This window comes from Acomys russatus, chromosome 2 (genome assembly GCF_903995435.1).
Source record: "Acomys russatus chromosome 2, mAcoRus1.1, whole genome shotgun sequence".
NCBI classification, from domain to species: Eukaryota; Metazoa; Chordata; class Mammalia; order Rodentia; family Muridae; genus Acomys; species Acomys russatus.
In genome coordinates this window covers 21,684,313-21,707,496 of record NC_067138.1, presented here as the reverse complement: position 1 = coordinate 21,707,496, position 23,184 = coordinate 21,684,313, and the positions used below count along the sequence as shown (strand labels likewise).

Sequence of the window (23,184 nt, the reverse complement as noted above, 5' to 3'; positions counted from 1 at the left end):
GTAACTCTAAAGGTGAGATGAAATGCTTAGTCTCTGCTTCCAAAACTGACATTGATTAAAATCCTTTGCTTCATTTTACCATGACTTTTGTTTGCCTTGTGTGGTGTGGTGTGTGTGTGTGTGTGTGTGTGTGTGTGTGTGAACAGAGGGAGAAATCTGACAAGACTCTGGATAAAAATAATACAGACTTATAAAGATGATTTAGGGTAAGCCTCCCAAAATAGATAACTGGAGACAGAATGATGAGAAATAAGAATGCTAAGCACCCAAGGAAGAGTGTTAAAGTAGAAGAAACAGGCCAGCATCATAAGCAACAAAAAAGAGACAGAGAAAAAAGCAAAGTCAAAAATGGAATGGGAGGTTTTTGGTACCCCTTCATTCCTAAGTAATCCTAATATCTAACCTTTCTAACCTACTCAGTAGAACAATTGCCACTTACAGAATAGAAGTTAAAGTGACAATTGACAGTAGGATAAAACAGGAAAGATGAGATGTGACAGGTAGGGATGTAAGAGAGGAATGGCAGTTCACAAACTCAATTACAGTGCACTAAACAGCATTCTCATCCTTGTGCTGGGACAGTTGTTTATGTCTGGATATCGTAACTGACCACAAATTGGAGACTGTTCTCTGCTCTTCTTAACTTGATAAAAACAATGCACAGACATTATCCTTGGGCAGATTTTGGCCCAATTTAAGATATCATTAGAGCAGCTAAAAGTAAGGAGTGTAATTCTATGGAAAGGGGAGAGGCAGTGAGAGGGAATGGAGAGGGAGAGTGGGAGAGAAAGAGAGAGAGAAAGAAAGGAAGGAAGAGAGAGAGAGAGAGAGAGAGAGAGAGAGAGAGAGAGAGAGAGAGAGAGAGAGAGAGAGAGAATGTAAAAAATTCATTCTATATTGTTTGGAGATTATGTAAGGCTCATGTGACTTTGTGACTGGTAAATCATTTCTTTAATTTCAGCATGTTTTGCGGGGTTTCCAAAGGAAATAACATTAATTTATTATAAAAAGCTGTATTGTTTCTTTTAGGTGAAGCTTAGTTTCTAATAGATCCCTTAAGAATCAAAATTTAGAAATCATCATACTTACCAAAAAGAATTTAGATAATATTTCCCCTATGTTTCTGGTTAATTCTTGCTGTGTTTTGGTTGTTGGTCTCTAATTCATTGTCCTCAGAGTAAGGAGTTCTGAACTTGTGCCTGCCTACAAGGATGATGGGAGAGTTTTAACTAGTTGCTCTGTGTGTACAGTTGTAGTGCTAAGCAATGGTGGATGCTCAGGTAGTGTTTCTTCCTCTTAGATGTAAATGTGTGTCTTGTTCTGTCTTTAGGAATTAATGACCAAGTTAATAACTGAGACACCTGACCAGCCAATCCCATTTCTCATCGATCATCTTCAATCTAAACAAGGAAACCGAGGACAACTGCAAAGAACTTTGTCTGGGTCAGCAGCTCTCTGGGCAGAAAGTGAAACATCAGGTAATTGAAAATAAAAATCCTATGAATATGTTATTTTCGGATACATCCAATACAGTGATTCTCAACCTGTGGGTCACAACCCCTCTAGAGGTCATTTAAGACTATTGGAAAACACAGGTATTTACATTATGACTCATAAGTGTAGTAAAAGTACAGTTATGAAGTATAAACAATAATAAATTTATGGTTGTGGGTCACTACAACACAAGGAACTGTTCTAAATGGTCACAACATTAGGAAGGTTGAGAATCATTGATCAAATAGAAATTTTTCTCCAGTATTTTTAATTATATTATGATAAACCTAAAATTTTCAGGAACTCTTCTGTGATTATAGTTAAATGTTAAATTTTCATATAAAATAGTTTTGAGATAGAATATATTAAAATGTATTCTGCTTCTATAAAGGAAAACTGGAGTGTTTTATTTAATAGAAATGATTTTTGATTTGCATGAAACTATTTCATTTCATATGGAGTCAAAGTAATGATTCTACTCTTGTGTTTCATTTATAAACAACTTGATTTAAAGGCACACAGCTTCTCTAGACAGGAAAGAAATGAGGCAGTGTCTACAAACGTACTTTTGTTTGTTTGTTTTTTCTCAAAACGAATTGTTCTGTATTTCTCCCAACTCTGTTATCTTGTATAGTAAACTTACCTTTAGAAATAGTTGATCCCTGGGCATTTCTGACCATTTGGGGGACAGTCTTCCAAGTCTAAATAGGCTTCTTCCCACATTAAGTGGAGAAAACAACAGGGTAGATGCGCTTTCAATCTTTCTGCACACTGTTCTTCAGGCTTGGCAAGCCCTAATCTTTGCATGCTGGGGGCTGGTCCATTCATTCCAACTTGATACGACAGAGAGGCATTTTAGAAGAGGAAACCTCAATTAAAAAGATGCCTCCACAGATTAGCCTCTTGATTAATGATTGATGTGGGATGGCCAGCTCAGTATGGGCAGTGCTACCCCCAGAGATCATGGTTCTAGGATCTCTAAGAAAACCAGCCGAGCAACGCAAAGAGCAAGCCAGTAAGCAACATTCCTTCATAGTTTCTGCTTTCATTCACACTTCTGGGTTCTTGCCTCCAACTGCTGCTAGTACTAGTGCAAGTTAAGATGATGGAGTCTTTACTTCCTAGTTTCTTGTTGGTTATGCTTTTGTAGCATTGCAGTAGAAGCCCTAAGTAAGACCAGTCTGTTGCATGGGTCACTGGCTCTTTGCCTAATTCCCATGGGGACTGGACTGTCTAGTCTCTAAATGATTTCCTGGGATGCTGCCATGCTCTCTTCTCCTCATACTCTGTGGAATCTCAGGAAAGAATTTTGGTCTTCTTTTGCTATATTATCATATTAATAAACTTTTGATATTCTTACAAGTCTACATTAAAGAAGACAGAATGTGAATAACCTCTGAAGAAAGTGGACATTGATGGTGATGATATTGACATAAGTGTTATCTATCTTCAATAGATAAGAAACTAGAACATGAGTTTTGCCATACAAAATAGTCTCCTGGGGACTGACTATGACATGAACTCTGGTGCCCCATATTTGACCACCTCCTCTTGGTGGGAAGGCCTGATAGCACTCAAAGAAAGAATAAGCAGGCTACCAAGATGAGACTTGAGAGCCTATGACCATATAGTGGGGAGGAGGTTCCCCTTGGTCATAGACCTAGGGGAGGGGAATAAGGTGAAAGTGGGAGGGAATGAGGAATGGGAGGATACAAGTGATGGGATAACAATTGAGTTAGAATCTGAATAAATTAATAAAATTAAATTTAAAAAAAGAAAAGGTCAGTTTTCTATAAAAAGAATTTTAAAACATATATAAAAAACAAACAAGCAAACAAAAAATAGTCTCCTATTTCCTCTTTCCCCCTTGGCATCACTTCCTTGGGTTTATAAGTCAAGTGGGTTTATTGGCAAATGTTTTAGTTTCTAGGTCCAAAGATGGTACCCACATTCTGACAGAAGATCAAGTGGGCATCTGTGAAGCTCCAGACACTCACAAGACCATATCTTATAAATAATTTCATTATTATGGAAAGTAGTATATTAAACTCTAAATTATTTATCAACACACATTTGGCATTCAGTGTCCATGTGCCAGATGCCTATGTATGGCTTGGCCAGCTTTACTCAGCTTCAGAAGACAAATCACACTGTTGGCTGGGTTGCATCTTCATCTGGATACTGAGCTAGAGAAGAACACATTTGCAAGGCAATTTGGCTTGTTGGCAAATAAACTCCACAGCATTCTACTGACTTCCCTAGTTCCTTTGTGGCTTTTAGTCTCTGTTTCTTCGTAGCAGCTAGATAAAAGTAGAGCTCATTGCTACGTGATTCTTACCTTAGGACAGGTATTTCCCCCAAGTCCAGAAGTCTACAATGTAATGATTACAATGTAACTGTGACATTATTATTGCAACACTTTTACTATATGGTATTTGACAGAGGAAAATCAATGCTCCTGTCATCATTAAATAAAAAAGAATAATGTAGATCATGATTAATCATTACTATGTTACCATCCCATGTTTTTTAGAATTCTATTCCCACAAGTGTTTGTTGGCTTTTCTTGGACAGGAGATTATTCTAGCTTACTAACTTAAGTAATGGTATAAATGTCCACTTAATAAGTCAAGGTGAAACATGAAACTGAATTTCCAATAAGAAAGAGAGGCTGAATTCCTATTGGTGAATTTGAATGTTGTGTAGTATCTTAGGAAGAAATAGTAGTGGACATTTGAACATGCTTCTGAATCTCTGGGCTCAGTCAAGGCAGGAGGCCCAGACATGGAACTTACTCAGTATCAAAGGACCACTCATCAATCCACAGGAAGGACAGCATGAAGAAAGATGTCCTACATTGTGCCCAGTAAGGGCTGTTCTGGGAGGGGATGAGTGTGAGGTTATTCTGTGTGCTTTCAATTTTGATGTTTATTAAGAGGTAAATTTGCTTGTTGAAGAGAAGAGCTGGAGATTGGATAGGCGAAGTAAGGGACCTTGGTCCTGATAAGTTACCAGGAGAGAAAAGGGATATGTTACAAAAAGAAAAACCAAAATTCGTTCAGACAACTCTGGGGCAAAATTGAATTGAAGACATGAATTAGTCATAATTACAACTTGTAGAAACCACCAGAGAGATGTTCTTCAGCAGAGCCCAATAAATTTGAAGAACTCCTTGAGGCAGGCGGTTGTGCAACTAGAACCAGGGTAGACACAAATTTTGTGGGAAGGTTGAGGATATTGATGAACAAAATGTACATGTGACTGAAGCACACAGCCAGGCATGGAAGATGACAATTGTGTGTGGGGAAACATAGTTGTCCATAGAATCCCAGTGAGAGATCAAGAAATCTATGCTAGACAGATACAGTAAAATCAAGAGATTGTGCTGAAAGTGCTAATTCATGCCAAGTCATTTAAGGTAGAGTGGTTCCAGAGACTGAGAAGACCCAGTGGGGAAACTTAGTTTGGGGTGTCTGAAATGAAACTCCTGGGAACTGAAGCAAGAGGGTCTGAAGTGTATGGCTTATGTCAATGTAAAGAGGTTCCCAATGTTTCATCCATGTCGTCCGAGGACAAGAGAGAGTGTAGCAAGGTCTAGACTACTGCTGTGGAGCAAAGCAGAGGCCAGTGGTGAGTGTGAGCAGCGTGAAGCTCACAGCGTGAGCAGTGTTCTCTCTTCCCTTCCCTTGTGGAGACCTCCCATGGCAGAGGATCCAGGCTGCAGGAAGTCTGCAGCCTTTTCAGCTGGTGTGTGTTGCTATGAGCAAAACACTCTCCATTCCAGGAAGCTGCAAAGAAGGAAGCATATTATATGTAAAAAATAAAATGATGTACATGTTAAGCTATGAAGTGGAGATTTGAAAATGGAGCGATACTTGTTTATATGGAGCATAATGGTCATGGGAGAGGAGGAAATATTTCAGAGGAGAGATGTGGAAAGAGAAGGAAATCAATCAGTTCTTGGGTGTTAATAAAAGCAAAGAGTGACTATTTGGATGGCTGCCATTTTGCATTATTTGGGTGCATACTCTAATCAGTTATGCAATGTCTCAACAGCTCAATCTCAGGGACAAAATTCTTTCCCAAAATACCGTGCATTGCCCTATTCCTTTGTTTCAATTCATCTAGCAGCTCAGGACACAGCCTGTCCTCATTTGTGTGTCATTTTATAACATGGAGGAGAAACCGTACTTTTGTTTCATTTTTGCAAAGGAAAACAATTCCTTTTGTGGAATACTGGCATGCATGTGCCCATCACACACACACACACACACGCACACGCACACACACACACACACACACACACTTTTGGTAGTCAAAACCGTAGCTGAGATATTTTTTATGATTCTTCAGGAAAATCATTTTTGTCCAAATTGTGTCTCCTCTAAGGGAAATCATTTGCCCCTTTCATTTGACAGTGCCTTCTCATTTCGCAGCCTGTCTGCTCTGGATCTTTATTGAGTGAAGTGTGCTCTCTGTGTCCCTGATTCAATTTTCAACACTATCAGGGTTCGTTTTCCAGCACTGAATACAAATGTAATGTGGTATTGCATTTTAGTTTTCTGTGTGTAGCTTTAAAGAAGCACAAACCCTTCATTTAAATGAAGTACTGTGTACATCTGTGTTTTAATTACAGCTTACTCACCATCTCTTCCTTGATTATTTTGTTTCACAGATTTATTTTACTTTCATTGAGAAGGCAAAAAAGTCATGTTCTGACATTTAATAGCTTTTAGATTGTAATTTTCCTTGGTGTACTAAATATTCTCTTTTTTCATTTAACATATTTCATTAATTCTTTCTGGAACAATAGTTTTGTAATGACACAAACTTAAATGTGGAGTGTGGTATCTAGTTTCAGGTACGTCAGTAGATAGTGCAGGCAGTTTTTCTTGCCCTTTTATCACACAACTTGAAACTTTGGAACCTTTACATATATATAATGACAAATTATGACTGCTACTGACATCTTTAGTAGCAGTCAAATCTTGTGAGTAAGTGTTACACTGATGGGTGATTTTCTGCTTCTCACATTTATTTATCCAACTAGGTAAGAAAGATATCCTGGCTAAGTTATTTCACTAATACGATTTATGGACGAAAGTATAAAAGAATCCACAAAATACAGTGTTTTATCAAACTTAGCTCTTTTCAGTAACATGCTCTATTTCATGACAGAATTTTTCATCCTTATTACTATGATGTGTTTATATTTCATTTTAACAGAACCCAAAGGAACAAGAAGGGACTTTAGAAGTTATGATAAACCTTGGCAGATGATTGCAAAGAAGCCTAAAAAATCAAAAAGTGACCTTGCTGTGTCTAATATTTCTCCACCATCACCAGACTCCAAATCATGTAAGTTTGTTGTTTAAATGCTACTGAATTTGCAAGTCTTTGGAGCTTGGGAAGCTAAGAGAAGTTATCAATTGAACTCAAGCATTTCATTTCTTTTTAGTTATCTGTTAATCCTAATGAGTCCATGTTCATTCCAGCATTTACACTGAACTTCAGTGCACACAAATATGTTCATTTATACCCTCGTTGCTGCAATTTTTCCTCCTGGCCCCAACCTCCTGAAATGAAGACTCTGTGGACTACATAGCTAGGCTTTTCTCTGACTAGCACATTACTTAAAACAGTCCATTTTGCTGATCTCCATTTTTGCCACATGGTTGGTTATCTCTGCTCAAGCACCATGCTCCCGTCTCCTTCACATCTTTCTGGATGAATCTTGCACTCCTGGCTCTATCCCAGAATCCTTTCTGCCTGTTGGATGCCCACCTCCTGTTTCCTGCCTAAGTTTTAGGCCGTCAGATTTAGTATTGACAAGTGAAATATCCATACAGACACAAGATATTCTCTCAATATCTCACATGTGTAGCTGGCTGGGTTTTTTTATATTCTGTTATTTGAAGGATATGAGCTGTATATATCTCTTCCCTCTTCTGGCCAAGTGCAGAAATAGACCTCCTTTGAAGCAGGTCGAACTTACAAAATGGCAAAGCAGAATTTTAGAAAAGAAGCATCCTACTCTGTTATTCATGATTAGCCTCCATGTTCCTTCTTTGTCCTACTGTCCTAAACGTCCCTCAGTATCCACTGCTTTGGTCACCATTTGATTTTTCCAGTGCTCTATTATGGTAGCACGCATGGGAACATGCCAAACACCTTAGGCTTATACCAAACCCGGTTAGCCTTGGAAGACAAGACATCTCCCTCTAATTATCAAACTGTGGGTGCTTCATTTCAATCATAAGAGAAAGGAAATTTAACATATGTTTTAAATATTTTAAAAAGCACTGTGTGCTCACTGAAAATTCAATGTGGGTAATCTGTGTAGGAGATTGAAATTAACTCTGTATTCACCTACATGACAATACTCATTGACACAGACTGGTAGTGAAGAGTGTATGGAAAATAACTTTAAGTGCCCATGATAGATTGTACTTGTAATGAAAATTTATAGCTTCAATGGGTTGAATATAAGATTAAATCATAACCATTTTTATTATACAGATTTAATGTGTGCACAACTTATACTACAGCCAGTAACACTAAGTCATTGATTCAACATAAGTGCAAAGTAGAAAAACATGAAGAAGAAAAAAAAACTAGACACAAAATGAATCATGTCAATAGCTCTCTCCTTGTCTGTTATTTCTTTTTTTTTCCCTTTTTTTATTATTAATTTATTCAAATTATATCTCAGTTGTTAGCCCAGCCCTATTATCCTCCCACTCCTCCCTCCTTCCTGCTTCTCCCCCCCCCCCATTGCTCTCCCCTGTGTCTGTGACTGAGGGGGACCTCCTCCCCCTGTATATGCTCATAGGGTATCGAGTCTCTTCTTGGTGACCTATTATCCTTCCTCTGAGTGCCACCAGGTATCCCCAGATCTGACTTGTCTGTTATTTCAAGTTAAGTCTATAAGCTCAAAGAATCACTTGTCTCCCAGGGGACATGCCTTGTGCTGTGCATCTGCAAGCTGGGTGCTCTTAAAAGGAGCCTGCCCAGGCACAGTATGGCTGGTGGTGTGGCCTGCTTCTCATTAGGTTCTTTGCTGCCTGGTTAACTTATTTACAATGTCTACTTATTGCAAAATGTTAGCAAGAAGTTTTTAATGATGATGAAATAAACCATATTCCCTGAAATATGTACAGATACTGTATGTGACAATAAAGATACATAAATTTAAGCCATTTGTGGAAACACATTGCCAAAATTACTGCATTTGTGAGGCGGTTGTTAAAGATGCATCTTTTCGTCTACAAAGTAGACAAATAAAAAGATATTAAGTTTATCAAAATGAGAAATAAAATTATTTGTCTTTCTAAAAACTAATGCAGAAAAGTGATAGTAACAACAAATAAAAGTAAAGAATAAAGGGCCAGTGAGGTAAACAAGTTAGTAAGGGCCCTTGCCATAAGAGCCTGTTGACCTGAGTTAGAACTCACATATTGCAAAGGGAAAACCAGTACTTACAAGGTGACCTCCATTCTCCACGTTAATGCCATGGCATGAATTACAACAATATGCAATAAATAAATGAATATTAAAAATCAACAAAGACCATCTTATTAAAAGAAACAACACAACATCAAGATAGGAACTCAGAAGATGGCGGCGCCCAGCAAGCACTGTATCTGATCAACTGCACGGAGACCAGGGACTTGAATGGAGCCACAGACTGTTAAATCCAGGGAACTTTAGGTGAGTTGGGTCCTGCACAGTGCAGACCACCGGCGGGCCTGGCCCCAAGTCAAGTATCAGTCCACGGAGGCCCTGAACCCACTCTCCGGACGCTCGGACTGAACCCACCTGCGGGCTGGTAGATAAAGCTCGAGTTCAGAGTGTGGGTTGGGACCGGAGCCCCGGGCCTGTGGAAGTTACAGGGAAACAGGGGAAGCTGCCCTTGGTCCCATCCACCTGTCCCACGCAAATCTGCTGAGGACCCCCACGCCGCGTGGAAACACAGGCAACTGGGCCCACCTAACTCAGAGAGAGCAGCGCCCAGCCTGCGGCGCCATACCCTGCCCACTTTGGAACAGTGCGCAGGATAGTGAGCGGCTTGGGTCTGCCTAGCTCAGAGAGAGTGTGTGCAACCCGTGGCGCCAAAGCAGGCACACTTTGGAACAATACGCAGGAAACTGAGCTGCTTGTGTCCGCCTAGCTCAGAGAGAGGCGCCCAGCCTGGGGCGCCATACCCTGCCCACTTTGGAAGAGTGCACGGGTTACTGAGCTGCTTGGATACACCTAGCTCAGAGAGAGGGGCGCCCAGCCTGCGGTGCCATACCTTGCCCACTTTGGAACAGTGAGCAGGATACTGAGCTGCTTGGGTCCGCCTTGCTCAGAGAGAGGGTGCACAACCCGTTGCGCCAAAGCAGGCACACTTTGGAACAATACACAGGAAACTGAACTGCTTGTGTCCGCCCAGCTCAGAGAGAAGGGCGCCCAGCCTGCGGCGCCATACCCTGCCCACTTTAGAACAGTGCACGGGTTACTGAGCTGCTTGGATCCCCCTAGCTCAGAGAGAGGGGCGCCCAGCCTGCGGTGCCATACCCTGCCCACTTTGGAACAGTGCGCAGGATACTGAGCTGCTTGGGTCAGCCTAGATCAGAGAGAGTGCGCACAACCCGTGGCGCCAAACCAGGCACACTTTGGGACAGAGTGCCGGTTACTGAGCTGCTTGGGTCCATCTAGCTCAGAGATAGCAGCGTGCAGCCAGCGGGGCCATACCGGGCCCATATTGGAACAGAGCGCAGGGCGTAAGCCTGCAGATCACAGCAGTTAGAACCTAGTGTGGACACTACACACAGCCTCGGCAGGATCTCCCACCCCCTCGGGAAAGGCTGGACACCCCAGAGGTGTGTATATGCTGGTTTAAAAGGCGCATTTAGCTCAGTGGGTCTGAGCTGGGCGAGATCTGAGCTACAGGTCCTGGGGTAGTGCAGACAACTGAGAACATCTTGCCCAATCAGAGCTTGCCAGCCTCGATCTGAGACCCCATAACAGCAGGCCTGAATCACAACACTAATGTGAAAGGAACCAGTCAGAAGCCTACTTCTGCTGACCCAGCCCAGAGCCTAAGGTGTAGAGCAAAGTCTCCAGGAGTGGAAACTAGACCACCTGCCTGAGTCAGGAGGAAAACTACTTGATCCCTACAGGCAACAGCACGCGACCAATAATCATTCACCAACTATCCACTCTCAACCAGTGAAAGTCACCAGAAGCTACCTCCCAACATCAGAGACACCAAAATGACAAGAGGACAGCGAAAGAATGCAAACAAAAACCAAAACAGTTTGAAATCTCCAGATCCCAACAATCCCAATGAAAGCAACCCGGAGAACCCAAAAACAATTGAAATACAAGAAAATGACCTCAATTCCTTAGTAAGGAAGATGATAATGGAAGAAAGGAATGAAATCTGTAAACAACTGCGGGAGGAGACAACCAAGCAGGTGGAGGACATAAAAGAGTCATATAGAAAGGCACTGGAAGAATTTCAGGAAAAAACAAACAGCAGATGAAGGAAATAAAAAAAAGACACTTCAAGATCTGAGGACAGAAATGGAATCTATGATAAAGGAACACACAGAAGAAAAATGTGACAGAGAGACCATAGAGAAGAAAGCAGCCAACAAAGAGATGGCCTTCTCAAACAGAATCTAGGTAAACGGAGGAACGAATTTCGGGACTTGAAGATACAATTGTAGAACTCGAATCAACCATCAAGGAAAATGCTAAATCAGAAAAAAATTCCTAACATAGAACATCCAAGAAATCAAGAACACCATGAAAAGAAGAAACATGAGAATAATAGGCATTGAGAATAGAGAAGACGCCCGACTCCATGGCCCAGAAAATATCTTCAACCAAATTATAGAAGAAAATTTTCCCAATCTGAAGAAGGAGATGCATATGAACATACAAGAGGCCTATAGAACACCAAATAGAATAGATCAGAAAAGAAAATGTTCCCGCCATATAATAATCAAAACACAAAATATACAGACTAAAGAAAAAATTTTAAAAGCTGCAGGGAAAAAGACAGAGTAACATACAATGGCAAACCTATCAGAATTACACCCGACTTCTCAGCTGAGACCATGAAAGCCAGAAGGGCGTGGACAGAGGTCTGCAAATCCTAAGAGACCACAGATGCCAGGCTAGACTACTGTACCCAGCAAAACTATCAAGAACCATTGATGGAGAAAACAAAATATTCCATGACAGGAACAAATTCAACCAATACCTATCCACAAATCCAGCATTACAGAAGCTACTAGAAGGAAAACTCCACCACACAGGAATGAGTTACAACCAAAACTACACAGGAAATAGATAACTACACCATCGCAAAATCACAACCTCACAAACCCTCAACTTAAACAAACATCAAAATGAAAGAACTTAACAGTCACTGGTCATTAATATCTCTGAACATCAATGGTCTCAATTCTTCAATAAAAAGACATAGACTAACAGAATGGTTGCATAAACAAGACCCAACATTCTTCTGCATCCAAAAAACACATCTCACCCACAAGGACAGACATTACCTCAGGGTAAACGGCTGGGAAAAAAATATTCCAAGCTGATGGTCACAGGAAGCAAGCAGGTGTAGCCATCCTAATATCCAACAAAATAGCCTTTCCACCAAAATTAATCAAAAGAGGTGAGGAAGGACACTTCATACTCATCAAGGGTAAAATCAACCAAGATGACATCACAATTCTGAACATCTATGCTCCAAATACAAGGGCACCCACATTTGTAAAAGAACTATTAACAAAGCTTAAACCACTCATTGATTCCAACACATTAATAGTGGGAGACTTCAACACTCCACTTTCACTGAAGGATAGGTCTTTGAAACAGAAACTAAGCTGAGAAATAACATCACTAACCAACATCATGAATCAAATGGATCTAACAGATGTGTACAGAACTTTCCACCCAAACACAAAAGACTATACTTTCTTCTCAGCACCCCATGAAACCTTTTCCAAAATTTATCACATAGTAGGTCACAAAGCAAGCCTCAACAGATACAAGAATATTGAAATAATACCTTGTATCTTATCAGATCACCATGGTCTACGGCTGGACTTCAACAACAACAGAAATAACAAAAAGCATACTCACACATGAAAACTAAACAACTTTCTACTTAATGACACGTGGGTCATGGAAGAAATAAAGGAAGAAATAAAAGACTTCCTGAAATTCAATGAAAATGATGGAACAACATACCCAAATTTGTGGGACACATTGAAAGCAGTGCTAAGAGGAAAATTCATAGCACTAAGTGCCTTTAAAAAGAAATTGGAAACATCCCACATAAACAACTTAACAACACATCTGGAAGCCCTAGAAAAGAAAGAAGCAGAATCACCCAAGCGGAGTAGATGTCTGAAAATAATCAAACTCAGGGCTGAAATCAATAAATTAGAAACAAAAAGAACAATTCAAAGAATCAACCAAACCAGGAGCTGTTTTTTTTTTTTTTTTTTTTTTTTTTTTTTGAGAAAATCAACAAGTCCAAATGGATTAAAGACCTCAATATAAAACCAGAGACACTAAATCAGTTAGAAGAAAAAGTGGGGAAGAGCCTGGAACACATTGGCACAGGAGACAACTTCCTGAGCAGAACACCAACAGCCCAGGCCTTAAGGTCAACAATTAATAAATGGGACCTCATGAGGCTGAGAAGCTTCTGTAAGGCAGGAGACACTGTCAAAAGAACAAAGCGACAGCTTACAGACTGGGAAATAATCTTCACCAACCCTGCATCTGACAAAGGTCTAATATCCAAACTTTATAAAGAACTCAAGAAATTAAATGCCACCAAACCAAATAACCCAATTGAGAAATGGGGCTCAGAATTAAACAGAGAATTCTCAACAGAGGAATATCAAATGGCTGAGAAACACTTAAAGAAATGCTCAACCTCCTTAGACATCAGGGAAATGCAAATCAAAACAACTCTGAGATTCCATCTTACACCCATCAGAATGGCTAAAATCAAATATTCACGTGACAACACATGCTGACGAGGATGTGGAGAGAGAGGAACACTCCTTCATTGCTGGTGGGAATGCAAACTAGTACAGCCACTTTGGAAAGCTATCTGGTGCTATTTCAGAAAATTGGGAATAGGGCTTCCTCAAGACCCAGCTATTCCACTCCTTGGAATATACCCAGAAGATGCTCCAGCACACAACAAGAAAATTTGCTCAACCATGTGCATAGCAGCCTTATTCATAATCACCAGATTTGGAAACAGCCTAAGTGTCCCTCAGTAAAAGAATGGATAAAGAAACTGTGGTACATTTACACTATGGAATACTACTCAGCTATTAAAAACAAGGAATTCCCAAAATTTGTTGACAAATGGATTGAACTAGAAATGATCATAATGAGTGAACTAACCCGGAAGCAGAGAGACTCAAATGGTATATACTCACTTATAACTGGACACTAGCCCAAGGGGCAGGTCCCATGAAAATCTGCACCTACCAGGAAAGTGGGAGAGAGGTGAGAACATCCTACTGAGACTCTAGGTGAGAAAAATATAGGGGATAGGGAAGTAGATGGATCCAGAGTGTCTTAGAAACCTACAAGAGGAACATTACGATGGGTGGATCTGAGCCCAGGGGTTCTGCTTGATCAAAGGCACCAACCAAGGACAAAGCGTGCAGTCATCATCAAACCCCTACCCAGATCTAACCAAGGGACAGAACATTCTCCACAGTTAAGTGGAGACTGGGGACCGACTTTCACAGGATCCTTGGTGCCCCATATTTGGCCATGTCCCTTTGTGGGGGAGGCCCAATGGCACTCGGAGGAAGGATAGCGGACTACCAAGAAGAGACTTGATACCCTAGGACCATATTCAGGGGGAGGAGGTCCCTTTCGGTCACAGTCATAGGGAAGGGGATTGGGGTGAAAGTGGGAGGGAGGGAGGAATGGGAGGATGTAGGGGATGGGATAGAAAATGAGATGTAATATGAATTATTTTATTTTTCAATAAAAATGTGTTAAAAAAGATAGGAACTCAGATCCTTATGTCAATAATTACATTAAATAAGTGGACTGTGTGTCTCAATTAAAAATCAAACACTATGATGCTACATAAAATGAGTATAGAAGAAAATCACACAAATCAAAAGAAGCATGCAACAAAAGGTTTAAATAACAAACACAAAGAAGCCTCTATGGACCCAGGAGTGGTGTCACATTTCTTTAATCCCAGCACTCCAGGAGGCAGAGGCTGGTGGATTTCTATGAGTTTGAGGCCACCTTGGTCTACAAAGAGAGTTCCAGAACAGCTAGGACTACACAGAGAAACACTGTCTCAAAAAAACAGAAGAAGAAGTAAAAGAAGGAGGAGGAGGAGGAGGAGAAGGAGGAGGAGGAAGAGGAGGAGGAGGAAGAAGATGATGATGATGTTGTCTCAATGGCTACAGCAGCAACAAGCAAAACAGAATTTGAGATAAAGATCAGTACCAGCTCATTGCTAGTGTTATTGCAAGGCATACACACAAGACCCTGGCTTTAATCCTCAGTACCAAGGAAAAGGAAGGAGGGAGAGAGCAAGAGAGAGAGAGAGAGAGAGAGAGAGAGAAAGAGAGAGAGAGAGAGAGAGAGAGAGAATATATACCCAGGATCTACTACCTTTAACCAGTAGCAAAGTTCTCAAGCATATGATGTGAAATTTACAGAGCTAATGATAGGCAAAGTATATAGAACAGAAAAATAATTAAGGTACAGGAAATTTGAACACAGCCAAGTACTTTGTGATAATTCACATATATAGACAATTGTGCCAAATAAAGTTAGAATATATAGTTTTGCATTCCAGAAAGTATGTAAAGGAAAATAAACAATGATCATGCCTTGCAAATACTAAAAATTCAAATTGCACATGCATAAAGAGCTCATGAATTAAAAACAGAAGTCATTAAGAAATTAGACAATGTTTTGATCTATAAATAATAAATTTATACGTAAAATCTAAATTAGTAATACTTAGGAAAAAATTTCTGGCTCTAATGTAAACATTTTGATAGAAATAGCAGAAAACTGATAACATCAGCACTCATATATAAAAAGCAAATTATAATTGAAACCAGAATACATTGAGAAAAAATGATTAAAAGAAATTGAATAGAAAGCAATATTAATAGACCTAGCAGCTGTTTATTTGAAAATATTTTTAAAGAACATCTAGAAAGACCTATCAAATATAAAGCACAACTATTGGAAGATCAAGCATTATCACATATGATAAATATATTAAAAGGCTGTTTAGAAAATAATTTGTGTGACCTATGCCAATAGAACCAACAATGGATACAAAAGAGAAATTCATAGAAAGAAAGCCTCTAAAACTGTTTGAAGAAAATAGAAATATTTAAATTTCCTCTATCATTGAATGAAATTGAGTTCATTTAAAAATTTACTATATAAAGAACCTAAAGCCAAGATGGCCTCACTAGAAAACAGACCTTTTAGGGGAAAGGAAATTGTGCCACAGGATTTTATTATGGAAAATAGAGAAGCATAATGTTCCATATTCAACTAATTTTAGGGGACATTATTGCTAAAACCAGATAAGGATGCCTGTACTAGTTATTTGTCCTTTGACTTTGACAAAATACCTGAGAAACTCAACTTAAAGTAAAAAGGTTTGATTTTTGTCATGTGAAGCAAAAGGAGCATGAGGTAGCAGTTGGCCACAAGGCGTGCAGGGAAAGATGCAGAGACCACCATCCAGAGAAGGACGCAGAAAGGAATGGATGCTTGCACTCTCTTCTTTTGAAGTCAAGAGCCACAGGCTAACACTGTACTGGTAATATTGGGGTGTTCTGACCTTAATCAACCTGATCTGAATACCCTGAAGAGATTCCCAGAAGTCTGTCTTTCCAGTGATCCCATTGAGTTGACAATTGATGTTAAGTACCCAACACTTCACCTAGAACACCAGAATATCCCTCCTGACTGCAAATACAATATTATCTACTTTTCTCAGTGTTGTTTCAAAAGACTTGACATAATAACCTATAAGAGGAAGGATTTATTTTGACCCCTGAATTCAGTGGTACCAGTCCACCTCTGTGTGGAGGGCCCAGTGGAGCAGTTCACATAGTATCAGATTGAGTCAAAGCAATAGAGAAAGAAGCCAAGCAAGATGTCGCCTTCACGTCTTGCCTTAGTGATCCTGTTCCTTTTGATGAGTCCAACCCCACACTTTTAACATCCAAATAATGCTGCCATGATTTTATTCCCTTAAGTAATTTATATATTCATCCTCTAGAAAGACAATCTATCACACACATACCAGGGCATGCCATATAATCTCCTAGGAATTTATCAATTACAAATTGGCAAAATTTAACCATTACAGGAACTAAAGCTTTTACCAGATATTGCAAGAAAAGAGTAATAAATTGTTATATTTATTTCATCCAAGAAATGTAAGGTGAATTTTTGTCACCTTAAACTAAAATTGAACAAATTAAGAAAAAAATAGTTTCTTCAAAAGAAGGAAACATGCATTTGACAAAAATACAACCATTATGATCAAAACTATGAAATGGGAATAAAACAAAACAAAAAAGCCGGGCTATAGAGGTACATGCCTTTAATCCTAGCTCTTGGGAGACAGAGGCAAGTGGATCTCTATGAGCTCAAGGCCAACCTGGTCTACAAAGTAAGTCCAGTATATCCAGGGTTTTTATACAAGAAAACCCTGTCTCAAAAAACAAAACCACACACACACACACACACACACACACACACACACACACGAATGAAAAAAAATCCATGAAGTTTCCACTAACCCTCAAAAAAAAAAAAAATAGTAATAAAGGAACATAGCACGTCCTTGGCCCAAGAAAGGGAAAATTAAAAATCTCTCCTTCAATATCATATTCTTCATCAAAATAGTAAATGCCTTTCTTTGGGAGAACAAGTGTTTAAACCTTCTGTGCATGAGTGCTTATAACATTCATTACAGTGGATGGCACAGAAAATGAAATCAGACAGTAAATGCCCACAACTGCAAATGAGCATGTAAGACATATTTACTCAGAGACTTCATCAGTTAAGATGAATAATGTATATGACTTTACAAAAAATAAACTGAGATTAGTTTTGAAAATTAGCAAAGCCACTAGATGAAAAGTTCATCTATAAAGAGCAGTTGTATTTATACAGCAACAATGTAAACTAGAAAATTTCTTAAAATAACATTTTCAATAGGATCAAAGAGCATTAAATATTTAAGAATAAATTTGAGTAAAAATTTATAAGGTATTTGTGAGGGGGGAGGTAAATCAATGCCCTGTCTGTGTTGTATATTGTTAAAATGTCAATATTCTAATTTGTGATAAAATTTAAACATAATTTCTATCCAAATCTTCAGTAAGAACTACTCTAGAAATTGAAATAATTATTTTAAAAAGTTATAATTCTCAATATAACTTGATATTGTGGAAAGATGGAAAAATAAATCAATTCAACACAAAAAATAGTGCCAGATTGGACTTCTTCGAGATTAAAGAATAAAACAGAAAAAGTTTCCTCAATATTGGACATCAACAAGGAAAACCAAATCGCTCCAAATGACTTCTGTGTGTGTCAAAATTTAATGAAATTTAATGTAATAATTTTTACACACAACCTGATGACATTTAGTAAGTCACTATGTGTGTGTGTGTGTGTGTGTGTGTGTGTGTGTGTGTGTGTACAGTCACATATATATATGTGTGTGTACATATGCCACATCATCTCTCTAGTTGAATTTTTTCACCACTCCCTCCCACCAGTCCCTGGCTACCTGATTTCTCATTTATCTGTGATTTCTCATTTATCTGTTGGAATAATGTAGGTGGAACTCTACAGTGGGACCTTTTGAGTGGGCTTATTTAATTTTAGAAGCTCTTGTTTCTCGTCCACATTTCAGCATGGGCATAATTTTATTCTAATAGCATCGTTATGAGGACATCGCTTATCCATTCAACCCTTCATGGGTGTTCTGAATGATTATTCCTTCTGACCATTGTGGAGTGTGTTGCTATGGGCACTTGCACACACATTTTACTGAAGTAGCCTTCTCTGATATCTGGGTAGACACATTATTATGGAATTGTAAAACCATATGTAATTCTGTGTACAGCCTTTTAGGAGCACCCACTGTTACTATGGACGCTTCCATTACATAGCTATCAGTAATGTGTAAGTGCTGCAACTATCAGTGCTTGTTACTTTCATTGAAAACATAGCCCCTCAAGTGGATGTGAAATGGCACTTCATTCTTTTTTTTTCTTTTTTTTTTATTAATTTATTCTTGTTACATCTCAGTGTTTATCCCATCCCTTGTATCCTCCCATTCCTCCCCCCCCCCATTTTCCCATTATTCCCCTCCCCTATGACTGTTCCTGAGGGGGATTACCTCCCCCTCTATATTCTCATAGGGTATCAAGTCTCTTCTTGGCTACCTGCTGTCCTTCCTTTGAGTGCCACCAGGTTTCCCCCTCCAGGGGACATGGTCAAACGTGAGGCACCAGAGTACGTAAGAAAGTCATATTACACTCTCCATTCAACTGTGGAGAATATTCTGACCATTGGCTAGATCTGGGAAGGGGTTTAAAGTTTACCTCCTGTATTGTCCTTGGCTGGTGCCTTAGTTTGAGCGGGACCCCTGGGCCCAAATCTGCCTATCATATTGTTCTACTTGTAGATTTCTAGGACCCTCTGTATCCTTTTATTTTGCTATTCTCCCATGCGTCTCTCATTTAGAGGCACTTCATTCTTGTCACTTGAATTTCCCTGAGAGCCAGTGATGCTGGCCTCTTCTCAGTGACTTCTGAACCATCTGTATGCCTTCCTAGAGATAATTATTGATATCTTTGCCAAGTGGTAGGTGTTTTGTTACTTCTTGTCCTCTTGAGTTGCGTGAGTTCTTTTTATAATCTAAACACAAGTCTCTTATCAAATACATGGTGTAGTTATTTCTCCCATATTGCATTCTATTTTTTAACTTTCTTAGAAGTGTTCACTGACAAAGCTTCTATTTTTTATAACCAATTTATGTGTTTTTTTGCTTGTGCCTTTAGTATGTAATATAAATGTCTTTTGCTAATGCTAAGATCATCAAGACTCTCCTCTTCTCTGTCTGTCTGTCTGTCTGTCTGTCTCTCTCTCTCTCTGAGATCTAATAGTTATACTGTTATATGCACTCTTCTGTGCACTTACTGCTGCATCTTGAGTTTCTTTCTGTAAGAGGTGGAGGTGGAGGCCTGATTTCATTCCTTTATGTGTGTATATCCACTTGTGTCAGGATCGTTTGTTGAAAATATTCTTTCCTCAATGCATAACCTTCATAACCTTAGTGCTTTGGTGAACACCATGTGACCATTAATATGAGGGTGATTTTATTCACTGTCCACCACTTTATTTAATTAAATTGTGTACTTGTTGTTTTGTTAGTACTGTGTTGTTAATTGTGTACTTGTAGTTTTGTCAACACCATGCTGTTTTCTTTATTAGGAAGCATGAGCATTTGGAATTTTGTTTTTCTATCTTCTTTATTCTCTTTTTGGATCATTTCAGATGCTTTCTGTACTTCAAACTTTAAATAGCCTTTAAAAGTTTGTTTTTCCTTTCTAAACAAGACAAATGGAATTTTGATAGTAACATTACTAAATGAATAGTTTATTTTGGGGGTGTGCTGAATTTAAAAGCAGGAAGTTTCTAAGCCTTCAATGGGAAATGCCACTTCACTTATTTAGATCGTCTTTAATTCTTTTAATTATGTTTTTGGTTTCTTTTTGAATAAATAAATTTAGTCCTAAATATTTTATTCTTTTAGGCTCTACCATTCATGGAGCCGTCTTAGTCTTTTCTTCTGCTTATTGTTTCTGGTGTGCAGAGAGCAAATTGCCCTTTTTTTTTGGTATTCATTGTTGTAAGTGCCTGCCCTTACTTTCCTGGCCAGGTCACCTGATAATGGTCATGGAGAATTAAATATAGTGGCTATCAGCAGGATCAATACAGTTTTAGTTGCTAGGATACAATGATGCTTGCAAACTTTGTCTAAGACCAATTGCCTTGCCAAGCTTCCATGCTTCCTTGAGAGATTTCTTCACCTGAGTCATTTTGGTAGGCAGACCCTGTTCTTTATGGCTTGGTAACGCTGTCTCCTCATTTTCTTCCTTCTCTTAATGTAGCCTCTGCAGACACATTGGAAGCTCTTCATCTATCTTCCACAGTTCCCATCAGTCTTTCAGCTATCCACACAGCTTTCCAGCACCCTGAGTTAAAAACACAAACACAACATAAACTCTGGTGAATTACTTGAATCCAGCCATTCAATTGTCAGACATAAGTGCCCTCCAAAGGACCATGACTGTGACCTTTCAGATGGGTCCAAAAATGTCCTTTAGCAGTAAGGCCATCCTTACCCTAACAGAAAAAAAAAATTGAAGTGCACAAAATGGAAGATAAGTATTGTGAAGATCAGCCATAGTACTCAACTCCACTCCTTTACTTTTGAAAAGTGTTTGAATTGTCCATTAGCTCTTTCTGCAATAGATTTACGAAGGGTTCTCTGAAATGCCTCTGATGTGTTGTCTACATCAAACTGTTTGCAAAATGTCTGAAAAGGCTTAACAGTGTACGTAGGAGCACTGTTAGTTTTAAATTTTGTGCAAGGATATAAAATAATAAAAGCCAATGCTAAGTCACTCAAAGCATTTAACAGAAAAAAACACAATTTTAAATGAGGAATACAAATTTAAAGAAATACAAATATAAACAGACCTTTTATTATTTTGTTATTTTTAGTAGAAGTCAAAATACCAAGAATATAATGCATAATAAAGGCAAGAGGAAACAGATTTTTTTTAGCTTTCTTAGAAGCAGGAGCAACAAACTTTTGACATACATTTGTACTATTTGCCATTATTTATGTATTTTTCCTTATTGAATTACTGCTAATAGTTGAGGCATTGTCTGCTCTTGATGGGATGTAGCTAGAATTAATCCTGAGTATATGAAGGCTCAGTATCAGCAAAGAGGCAAATGCAATCATTAATATCTCCCTTTTTAAATAAAAGGATTGATGGCAGTTTGACATGAAGAATTAGCATTCTCATAAGCCAGTTGTTTAACAATAATCATTCCAACCTCAGCATCAACCATTGGATGACTGGCTGCCTGAAAAACAAGAGAAAAATATCTTGTTATGGTTCATCAGGTTCTTGTCTAATTGTAGAAAGTTCCTCTGACAATTTTTCAGACTCCAGTAGCGTGTGCCATGCCTATAAAGTTAAAGCATCGATTTTTTTTCTGTGGTTCTCCTTTTCCTTGGAGGGTTGGGGGTGGCTGATGGGCACTAGCCCACCCAGGCAACAGGAAAAAAAGACAAGATGCAGGGCTTGGATGTTTGCAGACTTTACAGGTACAAAGATTTCTAAGACCAACTGTCTTGTCAAGATTCCTTGCTTCCTTGACTTCCAAGGAAACATACCGAGGAACATAAAGAGACCTGGATGCTTTACTGCCTGAGTGTATGTGTTGGTCTCTCAGGAACAGAAAGACACACTGTACCCCAGGAGCCATGGACTCTAACCTGAAAAACCTATGGCACATGCCTCTCAAGGCAGCTAGGAGAGACCAACTTCATGATTCCCTGGACATTTTATTTCCTGAAACTTATTAGTGTTACCCTTACATGTATGCATGGATTCTTATGACTTTTTAAATTTAAGATCACTGCCACCTTCAGAAAGTGATAGTTTTACTTCTTTTCTCAATGGACTGCTTTTCAATTTCTCTCTACTTACCTAATTTCTATATCTATAAAATCACATGCAATGTTGTCCAAAAGTGGCAAAAACTGGCCAGGAGTCTGTGCCCTGTTATTACCTAGAAGAAAATTTTTTAGCCTCACAGCACCCAGTACAATAACTTACTGTGAGATTTTCCTATTTTCATTTCATCATGGTGAGGATATTCTCTTTAACCTCTAGCCTGTAAAATATTTTTACTGTAGTAGAAAGTTTTTCCTCCCATCCCTTAGCTCCCAGAATAACGATTCATGAGACTCAATTATAATTTACAAATACCTAGGCCATAAGGCTAGGATCTTCTCTGACTGCCTATAACTTAAAATTACCCATTATTCTAATATACATTCTGCCATATGGCTGATTCCCTGAGCTCAAGCAGCATGTATCCATCCTCCTCATGTCTTGCTGCCTGAAATCTCATGCACCTGGCTCTATCCCAGAATCCCTTCTGACGTCCGGATGTCCCATCTATTTCCCGCCTCAGTAATAGGCTGTACGTTTTTAAATTGACAGTTGTTGCATCTATACAACAAGATTCCTTCTGTATTTTATCATGAAATATATTCAAAGTTATGTCACATTTTGAGAAAACTGCAATTACTTCTCTGTATTTGCTCAGTGTTTTATATTATGCTGATTACTGTCTTGTGTTAAACCGCACTTGGATTCTCTCGGTGCATAATTTGGTCAATATGCTGCTGTATTTGGCTGGTACTATCTTGCTGAGGATTTCTGCTATATTTACATCAAATATATGAATTGTTGCCTCTGTGTCCTTGCTAAGAGCAAAGTTTTTCTTATAAGATGAGGTACAAAGTGTTCATTATTT

The 23,184-nt window shown here is 38.9% G+C and overlaps 1 protein-coding gene across 6 annotated transcripts in view; it reads left to right on the top strand.

Annotated features, from left to right (window-relative positions):
- C2H8orf34 (chromosome 2 C8orf34 homolog) overlaps window positions 1-23,184 on the top strand; it is a 426,915-nt gene that overhangs the window by 99,766 nt on the left and 303,965 nt on the right. For all 6 annotated transcript variants that reach the window (XM_051159058.1, XM_051159051.1, XM_051159035.1 and 3 more), the window contains exons 2-3: window positions 1,331-1,478; window positions 6,721-6,852. In XM_051159058.1, coding sequence (XP_051015015.1) covers window positions 1,331-1,478; window positions 6,721-6,852 — 280 coding nt within the window. The remainder of the gene's footprint in view (window positions 1-1,330; window positions 1,479-6,720; window positions 6,853-23,184) is intronic.